General features: G+C 38.5%; 1 protein-coding gene across 1 annotated transcript; it reads right to left on the reverse strand.

Moving 5' to 3' along the window:
- Positions 1-3,057: 3,057 nt before the first annotated feature.
- On the reverse strand, positions 3,058-7,914 carry LOC102706341 (dihydrofolate synthetase). Its single transcript, XM_006664156.3, has 10 exons — positions 7,597-7,914; positions 7,250-7,347; positions 6,848-6,998; positions 6,109-6,171; positions 5,251-5,412; positions 4,612-4,803; positions 4,402-4,501; positions 3,967-4,101; positions 3,756-3,887; positions 3,058-3,588 (listed from the first exon to the last, which is right to left on the reverse strand). The coding sequence occupies exons 1-10, from the start codon at positions 7,861-7,863 to the stop codon at positions 3,218-3,220; spliced, it is 1,671 nt and encodes a 556-aa protein (XP_006664219.3). The 5' UTR covers positions 7,864-7,914; the 3' UTR covers positions 3,058-3,217.
- Between the last annotated feature and the right edge of the window lie 4,416 nt (positions 7,915-12,330).

Raw genomic sequence — 12,330 nt, forward strand, 5'->3', positions numbered from 1 at the left:
GAAGTTGATTATAAGTTCATAACCAGCTCAGGCACAAGAACCAAGACACCATGTGAGAGAGACATGTGGGTCCTACATTAAAGATAAATAGCTAACCATTATATGAGTGGGCTATAAGAAAACTACAAGGAGTCTTATAGTCAACTTATTAACTATATTATTAGCCTTGCTTTGAGGGACTGACTGACCACGTGGATCTCAGCCTGAATTGCAGATTGCAAATTTGCTACCCATAGCTAATTTTCTTGCTAGTACACACTAAAAGAACCCATTTTTATTTTCCATCGTGGACATTGAGAGCAGGTACAATAGCAGGGCTATATGCCAGTTATAAGTATATTTTAAAGAGATAAGAGGTAAGAGAAGATAGATAAGCTACTAATTTATAATCAGCTGCACACGGACTCCAAGACAAAATATGTGTATGATATGTGGGACCATGTATTGATGTTTTGCAGGTAACTATTATATGAATTGACTATTAGATTGATGAATTAGAACTTAAATTGGCTATAGTATTGAACTTGCTCCGATAATTGCAGTAGAAGCTGTGGTGGAGTGGATCTTGTAGCTGATGAAATTGCAACTCATCTCGTCATGTCAGTTGTCGTGTATTTGTTTCTCTATGTCAGTCCTATCTTTTTATTTTTTTTACTTTTACTTATGATTTGAAATTAAAATTTAAAATCTTAATTTTAAATTTAGAGTAGATTTTAGATTTTTTTAATATTTCTTTTTATCGATAAAAACACGTATACGAAAGTTTTATTTAGAATTTGTTTATTTATAATATGTCCATTGATTTTTTTTCTCACGAAAAACCAAACAAACAACCCTACGAGATGAGTTGGTTACGTTATTTTTTTCTTGGAAAGAGCAATTGTGACCTCAGTCCTCATTAAAGTTCATGCATGTCACGTATAAGAATTTTTTTTGCTAGCTAAGGCCTCCTTAATTCCAAAAACTTTTTTTAAAAATATCACATCGAATATTTAGACATTTAAATAAAATGTTAAATATATATGAACATTAAAACTAATTATACAACTATAGGGAAATCACGATATAAATCTTTTGAGTTTAATTAGTACATGATTAGTCATAAGTGCTATAGTAACTAACATATGCTAATGACGGATTAATTAGACTCAAAAAATTCGTCTCGCGGTTTTCAGACGAAATCTAAAATTTGTTTTGTAATTAGACTACATTTAGTACTTTAAATGTGTGACCGTACGTATTAACGTGACATTTCTACTAAAAATTTTTGGGAACTAAACATGGCATTACCACTACCAGCTGTTTGGTTCATGGACTTTGTTTAGATTTTGTTGATTTTTCATGTAATCATGTATGTAACAGAAGATGAAAGTGGACATCACGAGCTTTGCTTTAAAACTAAATATGAGATTAGTTCTAACAGCGACAAAAGTAATTTTAAACTTGCCACTAGTACTACCATAGAGATAAATTTGGAGGTACTAATTTAAATGTTTAAGTTGTCAATGCCAGTTTACAAAAAATCACAAACAGAAGAAAAAAATAGTTACCGATTATAGCTGGGTTCGTAAAATTTGACTTGATACTTGATACCATTATTTTTTTCTCAAATATAAACATTTTTAGTTTGTTTAGAAGGTTTAATCTTAAAAAAGACAATGATGACTCTTAATAAATGAGGAATGAACATCGGTATGAGAGTATGTGGAGATTAAAAAAAATGATGGATAAGATATGCATTGCTATAAATAGTATTAAAATACTTATATTTTTAGCATTTCGAATCTTAGAATACTTATGTTTATTTGAGGATTTGGAACCGAGGGAGTACTAATTTAATTTGATTAGAGTAGAGTGCGACTTTGGTTTGGCAAACATGCTACGGATAACGGATGTCAGCCTCACCTCAACCGGAGATACAGGAGTCACAGGACACAAGTGGCAGTACTATTGCTCGTCAGTGAAGCACCACAGATCGACAGGTGGCACTGCCACGTGTCTCTGTTCCTGGAAGGTGGGTCCACAAAACCACCAAGGAGCGTACGGATGGTTGGATCATGATGAATGCATGCAGGCCCACTACAGTAGCTACAAGGTACAGTATCTTATCTGTTAACAGCTACTGTTTACTATCTCTTTTTTATATCATAAAACTTTCTAGACTTGTTTAAATTTATTAATTGATGAATGTATATAATTTATATATATATTTAAATTCATTAACATCTATATTAATTTAGATAATGCTAGAAAGTCTTATATTATGAAACGGAAACGGAGAGAGTAATTTGCAAGAGAAAGGAGTAGCAGCCTCAACCAACCTCCGTGTATCCATCCAGCATCAAAAATACAATTCACACACTTATGCCAGTCAGCTTCAGCTCCAACGAAGAGAAGAAAGATATTTTTTTTTTGGCAAGGCACCGACAGCAACCTGTCAAAGCAAACAAGATTCCAACACCACCAAGCATCAGAAGCTACTGGTACCACGAAACAATGTGCCGGTGCCAGGAGCAGTATTTCTCCAAACCACACAACGTGCCACATACATACACTGGCGTTTCACTCACGCTATAATCTTGCACCCATCACATGCAACAGTGTATGCTACTGACAGATTGACAGTAGGAATGACCCGGCTACAACAGTTGAATGATCACCCATCTCATGGGGGAGTAAAGTGAAGTAATGCAAAGCAAAACGCCCTGCTACTGTCAGCCATTGTAGGAGAGGAGAGGGTTGACCATGTGCTTACAACTCCCTCTAATTTATAATGATTGACAGGAGAGCTTTGACCAAGTTATGCCAACTAATCAAAGGGGTTATTTAAAAGCCAAATGACATATTTATAAACGAAAAATAATTTATGAATAAATTTTTTATATAAGTATTCTTGGTAATCTAAAAGTCTAAGACTGAAAAATAAACTTTGCTGAAAAAACCATAAAATCAGCTCTAAATTTAAGATTAAAAATTTAAATTTTTAGCCTATAAGCATAAGCAAAAGCGAAAAGACAGATGTGCAAGTATATGTAGAAATTAAAGTACTCACTAATATCTCAATCGCAGGAAATATGATAGGCAAATGTGTGAGAAGAATAAGATTAATAGGGGAAGTTTAGAGGAAATGTACTGACATTTGTGAAATGACAAGTATATTTATTAAGTTCTTAGAAACTGAGAGAGTACATGTGTACCAGCCTGCTGCAAGCTATAGCTACTGCCGAAGCTGTCCAAGAACTGATGAAACCATGTGCAAGGAGCCGGCCACGCAGATCAGCCCAGTGTCGCCATCTGCTTGGCCCTGAAGCAGCCGAGAGGCAACCCTGATCAGGTCGCATGAAAATGGGGCGCTTGAACACCCAATCAGCATGGGCGTGTCGCTGCTCGAGGAACCGGTTGCAGCCGGCCGCCGGCTGGCAATGATCGGAGCTTCGATGCCGGTGATCATCCCTATGTCCGAATAGCTGATTCCCTGGCTGTGTGCAGCAGTCATCCATACCTCCTTCAGTGATGAAGCTGGCATAGACCTGGAGCGCCCTCCAGCTATGCTCGCCTCTGTCAGCAAAACAATGTCTGGTCTTGGGCCTGTGAAAAATAAGATTTGATTGCAATTAGAATGCGATGGATTAATGATCTCATAGTATACCAAGATCATTTCTCTTGAGTTTCATGAATTTGTGCTTAAAATCAAATAATCAGCCAATTGATCCAATGCGTGTGGATTTGAAATGTTTAAATGGGAGAAATCTTACCTGACAGAAGCTGTTCAGCAAAGGCAAAATGTTCTTTGTCATTGGCCATTCCAACAACAAAAGCCAAAGGCCCTCTTGGTTTGACAGTTTTTATCACGTCTGATAAGGCTTTTGCTGATGCCTCAGTATGGGCTGAAATGTTTTAAAACAATAGGTAATGGAGGGACAGTAAGGAGAGAAAATAAACTTAGGGTAGGTCCTTGCAAGAGACCTCCATCAACAAGTACGCTGGATGCTCCATCAAGCCCAAGTACTGAAGTTTCCTCTTCTGTAAGAAATTGGCTTCTCCCAGGCAGCTGTGTCTTCTCTAAACCAGCTCTAATTGATGAATCAGAAATGTCCCATCCTTAACTTCCCAAAGCCATTTGATAGGATGAAAATAGATTAGAATTATGCCAAGTTCCAACATGTGTAACAAGGTGGAGATACAAATGAAGAATCAGAAAGAAAAAAGTCTTCAAGGAAAAAGAAAAGACAGAACATTATTAAGTATTCAGAGTTTTAATACTGTAATTGTTGAAAAGCAACGACACAGTTAAAAACCAACTGAACAGTGAAAACTCATCTGACACCCATCCACATGTTGCAGCAAGTATACTTCAATTGAAGTGGACAGATTATCACTGAAGAATTATGGTTTTACTACCTAGCTCACGGAGACACAGAGCTGTGCAGCAAGCCGTTACAGCATTCTGGCGTTGATGATCCCCCAGCAGCTGGATTTTTACATCATGCAATTCAATAAACTGCAAATAGAATTTGCATTAATCATTTGGACTTGATAAGAAAAAGAGAAAAATCAGTAGTCTCCTATTTATTTCAGGAAGAATGGATAAGGTTGGCAAAGGAACTATACCAATGGAATATTATTTGAAATCTCGATGATAATGTCACAGCTTTGATAAGGTTTTCCACAATCCCAACGAATGCATCTTGTGATGCTCCTGACTCCAGGATCACAGGCAGATATTATGGGAGATTGTGTTAAGAATGCTCTATCCCGGAGAATTTGCTCAATATCTGAGGAAAAAGGACCACCAATTATAACCTGAAAATATTTGTTATTCAAACTCCATGTCAGAACCATACTGGTAATCTGGAACCATGGTGACATTGGTCTAAATATAATGCAGCAGCATCAGTTGATATGTAAATAAAATTGCAAAATACTTAACGTTACAAAAAAATCAACCATATAAACTTTAGCCACAAGCAGCACATGTGAGAATTGCTTGCAATCAGAAAATATTTTAGCCATATTTGGCATGCTCATATGTAGGAATGAAGCTTCATAGATAGAATTTACACTTCGAATAAAAACATGATGTGTCTGTAAAATAGTTTGATAACAAATACAAAATTAACATGGTGAATAGTAATCACAATATAGTACAGACCATTTAATCACTGATTAGAATACAAGCTGGAACAACAAGCAAGAGCAAATAAATCATGATTGACATGAAAAGAGCCAAAGACGAGAGAAGAACATAACTGGTCGCTCCTGCTTGATGATTCCAGACTTTGCCACTGCTATGCTTTGTAAGGAACCACCCAAAGCAGCCAAATGTTCTTTCCCAATTGTTGTTATGACAGATGCAGCTAATTCAGTACTTTGTATGACGTTTGTGGCATCTCTTGCTCCACCAAGGCCTGCCTAGGCAATCAAGTGTAAATGTTGTAAAGTTGAAATTCAATAATCAGTTATAAACACTAGATGCCTACTTTTGATTAGTGCTAATTCTCAATAAAATAAAACTCATTAGTCAGAAGCCCTTTCTGATATACAGACATCCAGCATTCCAAGGGAGGCCTAAGAATATTTAACTCTTCGAAACTTGTTCTTTTGGGGCTGTCTTATGTCATCCCTATGATTCAATATGAGAATTGCCTTTCAGTAGACACCTAATGTCAATTGTTGACCACAGTATTGGCTGTATCCAGATTCTGTTAAAAACAGCAGACTTTTGGGTTGGTTACATCAGAAGGCCAGAGCACTCTGAAGTCTGAAATGGACACAGGGGCACAGGGCACATAACTGATGTAAGGAGACATTATCTAACAAAAACTATTCGCAGGAAAACACTTTAATTGTTCATAGGGATATTTTGAATTTGAGACAACAGCCCTCACTGAAGTTTTTTCCCAGTTGCTCAGTACAACAGGTGCATTCCTGTTATTTCAGTTCCACATCTCGTAATACAAGTTCATAGGTTCTAGACAACTTCTGTGAAAACAAAGAAATAGATTTCTACCCTACTTTTAACATTTTAAAGCAACATATGAAAGATAAACCATGAGAATTGTAAAATAAAAGTAGCATCGATATACACCAAAAAGTTAAATAACTTACTTCGACAATAGCAATGTCAACATTTTCTCGTGAGAACAGAAGATACGAGAGAGCAGTGAAAACCTACAAAATCATACCAGTACTTTCTGAACTCATGTCCATCAGAGTGAAATATGAGAAACTAAAGCATGTCAGTACTTTCTAACTTGACTAAATATGCTCAGTGAATGTATTTTGATTATCTTGAACTGAGAGAGAATAGAGTTTCTTTTAGATAATGAGATCAGAGTAATTGTAGAAACACTGTATATTATCAAACAAAGATAAGTACAGATGTTAACAAACAAAAGTAAGACTGATGTAGAAAGGCAGCATGAGGATTCAGCTCACAGCACTTCAAAATATGAAAAGGTATAATGCAATTGACAACAAAGTGTGGTGCCCATTTTTCCTTCTTACTAAGAACCATCATGCTTCCTAGCTAGCAGCTGGATATGGATTTAGACAAACAAGTTCATGCTGTATTGACAAATTTATTTTGGTAGGAAATAGTTTTGCCATTGTGCACATGAAAAATAGATATCCTACTCAGTAGATTTGAAAAAGAAAATGACAGCAGCAACACCATTGATTCATGAAAGGATCAAAAGTAATAAATGTAAAATAATATATTCATGAAAGCAGTTACAATATAGAGTTTGTTTAGTTCATCTTGCATGCACTATTGCTGTGTTTTTCACAAAACCAAAGAATCAACCAGCATATAATAATTCTCTGGGGAAAAAAAAGGAGAGAATACCTCAAAATGAGTCAGGGCTCCATCTTCTGATTCTATTGATTGATCAATGGCTTCTTTAGCATGACCAAAAATATTCCTCAAAACAGCAGCTGAAACAGGACCTCCACTTTCTCCAACAGAGATGCGCTCACGAATTGTTAGAAGATGTGGGCTGCAATCAAAGGTTGATTACAATTATCAATTAATTGTAATTCTACTCAGATAAATTCAACAGAACTATTATAGTTATACAATGTAGATACGGTGAGAAATGTTTGAAACAACTCAGGATGAAAGGAAACAACACAGAAATGTTTTATAGACCCTTCGCATCCTCATTGTAAATCGACAGTCAATTAACAAGATATATATTCAAACTAGAAAAAAAAGTGATTAACTAATCACAATGATATGTTGGAGTACCTAGTATAGCATCCGACATTGTAACCTTGCTCCCTCATGATATTTGAGAGAAATGCAGCAGTAGAACCTTTCCCCTTGGTGCCAGCAATATGAACAGCCTATAACCACATTCATTCAGTTTCATCCAAATATTCATCACATTATCTCCATGAAAAGTGAAATCATGAGTCGTATGCAATATGGCTACCTTAATACTACTTTTGAAAGTTGAAACAAACAAATGCTAAATTGCAATGCCCCAGCAAAATCACATATTTGTTCCTTTCCTATAATTTTACTGCATTGGTTGCAGGTTTTAAGGCAAGTTGTGAAGCTCTGCTGCTGTTGAGGAGAGGGTGGAATCTAACCGGGAAGTGGGTGTGGGGGTCGCCGAGGCAGCGGAGGAGGCGGCGCATGCGGCCGAGGTCGAAGCCGTCGTCGGAGTCGGTCCCGGCGCCGCGCGGCACCCCGGAGCGCTCGTAGTTGCGCAGCCGCTCCATGTACTCGGAGAACTCCCCCAGGTGGCCGTCCTCTCCGCCGCCTCCGGCCATCGCGGAGACGAAGCCGCCGCAGCGGACGCTACCCCGCAGCAGGCCGCGCGCCCGGCCGAGAGAGACGGGGAAGCGGGAGAGCATGCGGTGAGGCCGTACTGCCGCCGTCGCCGCGGCGGGGGTCGCCGGAGGGAGCGGGGGCGCCGCCGTGTCGCCGGAGAATGGGGTTCCGGTGGGCTGAGCCCGCTTGTGCTCGGCCGCCGCCGCTCGCCGTCGAGGAGGAGGAGGAGCCGACGCGTGGGTGGGCCCACTACTTTCGTGGGCCGGATCTTGAGGCAGCCCACTACTTAGACCTGGGCCATTGGCCGCGAATGGGCCAAATCCTGAGGCTTCTCTGGCGAGACATGGGCCGTGGGCCCTTTAGTGGCCCATGTAAAATTGGTCTGATGCTTTTCGCCTCCGCCGCGTCGTCACCCTCTCCTCCGGCGCGCCGCCCGCCGCCTCGCCGGAGGCAGCCTCCGCCTCCGTCCGTCTCCATTGGCGGAGATCGACAAGGATTCTCACTAGGAAGTAGTATTTCTTTCAGATTCTCTCTCTTTATGTACACTTACTGGAGTAAAAACATCAGGAGTATCTCACTAACTCTGCACTGGTTTTGCGTGTACACTTGCCTAGCTTGGATTAACTTATATATTCCCTCCGTTTTATATTATAGTATAGTATTTTTTTTAGTTATATCTATATTCATCCTATAGATCAATTAATATATGTTATATATATGTCTAAATTTATTAGCATATACAGAGAGCTAAAACATCTTATAACGTGGAATGGCGTTAGTATAATAGGTCTGACAATGACATGCCAATCTAAGTTCTTAGGTGATAGCTGAACATAGAGGTTCCTTAATTAATTGTCATGTTTTGGTAAACCTTCACTAAAACCATACTTGTAAATCCTTTCTTTCCCTTGTTTCCGTTTGGAGCATGATATACATGTACTAATATTTTCAGGTGATAAAGTCATATTTCCACTTCAGTCTAATGCAACACAGATAAGAAGCAAAATCAACTGAACTACAGTAATTTCTGTTCCCATGTCAAAGCTTTAGTCGACATGGTTCCTGTAGATCATCACAAAACCCTCTTAAAACAAAACAGCAACCATCCAGGACATGTGGCCACCAACCCACCATTGTTGCAAGGCTGCAAATTTCTGCAGTGCACTGCCACCTGAAGCAAGCAAAGCTGCAAGAGGTTCATCTGTTCAGTTCAACCAAAACTGCTAATTTCAGTGATTTCATGGAAGGCAGAGCTCCGATTGTTTGTTCCAGGATGGAAGCTGATAAACTCCCCAATTTGATCGGTAGCACGACGTGCCCAGCTGGTCAACTGCTGAACTACTTGCACTACAGCTTCACTGCCTCAGCAACAGCTCATGTTTCTATTGGTGACCCATTTTTTCCAGCTTTCAGAAGAGAAGTTTTTTTAAGAGTCTAGCTCAAAAAAAGCATATTCCGGGATCTCTTTCAAGAGTTGTTTCTTTTTTAGCTGGGATTCTTGGATCATGACAGGATCACATCTCAGACAGCGATGCACAAGTAGAAATCTGTTTCTGCTATGGAAATTATGGACCAGTTTTGACCTTGCTGAACCACAGCCATATATAAATTTCTTCTGTTCAAAGTCTGAATTATGTGACTGCATTCTCGGTTTCCCAAGTAAGTGTGAACTTTCCCTGATTGCAACCTTGAAAATGAAGTGCGTGCATAAATTCAGCGTAGCATTCAGCTCTAAAGAAAGAAGAAATACATGGACACACTACCATTTGTCATTTGATATCCACCAACCCCATGGGAGTTAGGAGCACCTAACATCTTCTCTTTTTTTAAGTATGCAAATTGTTAGCATGATTGATCCACTTTCCTCTACCATGACATGAGCACATAAACCCTTGCCTGATATTCTGAAGAAATGGACTGTCCATGATTTAAAAAAAACTCAAATGCATGCAAAATGAGGGGATATTTGTAGCTAAGGTGAACCCATCATGGCTGTTAGAGTAGGAGAGGCACCTATTAGAGGTGCTTGGGGAGTGAGTAGTAGCAAATATATTCTATGCTCATACTTGATTGGCATGATCTAATCAAAGATTCCAGAGGAGCACTTTAAATATCCACTACTACTACTGCTCCAGCCTCCATCCACATGGTTCGTATTGAGTTCTAAGATAGTCAGTACCATGTTCTATATGATGCACAGACATTGGCATTTGGAGCAGGAGAAAGGAGTTTTGGTTCTGCAAATGCAAACTGAGTTTCAGACTTTTCACTAAAGCTAGATACTACTACAGCATATACATTATGCTTAACATTATTCATTGGCTGGCTAAACTTTTGTCAAGAATCCTGGGATGTGGTACAAGTGAAAGGTTCATTGAATCAAGACATAGTTTGCACACAATTCCAGGTGGAGAAAAACCAGTGGCTCAAAAGTTCAGCCACACATCAGCTCAAGAAAATTTCCTCTCCAAACTCTTCTCAGGATTCATCAAAAAGATGGTTACTTTACAGAACCCAAAGCCAGGCATAATTTTGTTTCCCAAGGAGCTTTGATCCAACACTGATGAGATTAAAAAACTAAAACCAAGATCAAGTAAATCTTGTGCTGCTACTAGTCCTTCAACTACAAACAAGACAGATCAGGACAAGTTCACGTGAAGCTCTGCCATTGGCCCGTGCTGCTGTGCTGCCTGCTCTTCTGCATGGAGATAAAACTTCTGTTTACTTGTTGGTAACTGTGATTAGTGACTGATAGCTCGTGTTTCCTTGTTCCTAATTGCGTCATTAAGCTGGAGGCTGAGAGTGTGTTGCTGGACAGCGTGGACAGCAATCAGGCAGCACGTGCCATCATAGTCAGCACTCACAGCCTCTTGTCCTTTTCTTTGAAATAATCCTTTTCTTCTTCGATTTTTCTCCTCTAAAATGAATGAATGAATTGTCTAAATTAAGTTGCATGCAAAAGATTGTTTGTGCAGCTTTTTATGCTAAGACTACAGTGGAGATTTTTTTTGGTTGGTGGTCAGCTGTCTCTCTTGAGAAATAATGTCAGTTGTTTACTTGCTTATACATATTTTGTGTATATGCCACTCAAATTTTTTCATGTTTCGTTCAAATTGGCTATTTCATTCGGGGTGGCTCACTTTGTGCATGTTACTGAGGTCTGCTGTTTTTACTACTCTTAATTTTGTTTACAATGATACATTTCATTGGAAAAGTTGGAGGGTATTCCAAAGGAAAAGGGTATACTGAACCAAACTAAACTAAACTAAATTAAGCTAAGCTGGAGAATCGTGCAGGTAGCCTCCAGGCCACTATCTCACCAACCACAGCCTCTCTCACCTACTCTGATCATCCATGCTTGCTTGCTCCTGATCCGCCATTTGTTTAATTGGACTGCTAATAACGTAGTTCACACAAAGAAATGAATACTACTAGCTAATAGTAATTTTATGGGGAAAAGGACAATGCTTGATTGGTCACTAGCTAATGTCTGGTAATATATTAGCTATACGACGTGTCTGCTCAATAATTATGTGCCTTTCGGCGATAAAAAAAGTTACAGTACTATATATACATGTATAGATAGCATTAGCTGGTAATACGATGTAGTAAACCGTTCTTAATCTCCATGCCTCATCATGCATAACCATGGAAAAGCCAGACAAACTTTCTCAAAAGCTGACTTTGTTTTGGTGGAAACATAATTGGCTTGAATTGGATACACAATCATAGCTCTACTTTTTTTTTCTGAAATAATGTGATATGCAAATCTTAACTAGCATTAAACATTTTTTTGGGTGAAGAACTTGGTCAGAATATATTTTAAACAACAATGTGGAAAATGTTAGATTGGTGTTTCCTCGCAGAGAATGCTTCTGTGGTAAGCAATGAAAAAACGGTCAGGTTGCTTTTGATTAAATACAACAAATAATCTGCAATGGTTTTCTTGCGGAAACAAACCAAAACACAACCCATGTATACTCGAAACCACGTTTCAAAAATGGATCTTTTAGACACTGAGGCGTTACATAATTTATAAAATAATACTACATCCGTTCCAAAATAAGTTTATTTTTATTTTAGATACAATGTTTTGACTCTTCGTCTTATTTGAATTTTTTTACGATTAATACTTTTATTGTTACTAGATGATAAAATATAAATAATACTTTATGCGTGGCTAATTTTTAAGCTTTTTATAAAATTTCAAATAAGACAAATGATTAAAACATTGGGCATGGAAAGAAATGATGATATTATGAGACGGAAGGTAGCAGTGAAAAATAGGCAGATTATGGTAATTGTGTTAAGTGGAACAAGCCCTAACTTATGGAGATCCACCGTTTTAACCTTCACAAATAATCGGTGGCAGATCTGCCATGGAGCCAGAGGGTGTCCAAACTTCAACTACTGGTTCTAGGCCCAGGAAGCCCTCACTACGAATATTTGACATATGTTTGTGAAAAAAGGGTTGAAGTTTCATCCAAAGGCCAAATAAAAGTATTTCGATATTTAAATATTATTTTGTTCAAGATCCGTCCTGCAATTAA

The sequence above is a fragment of the Oryza brachyantha genome, chromosome 12, assembly GCF_000231095.2.
Source record: "Oryza brachyantha chromosome 12, ObraRS2, whole genome shotgun sequence".
Classification (NCBI taxonomy): domain Eukaryota; kingdom Viridiplantae; phylum Streptophyta; class Magnoliopsida; order Poales; family Poaceae; genus Oryza; species Oryza brachyantha.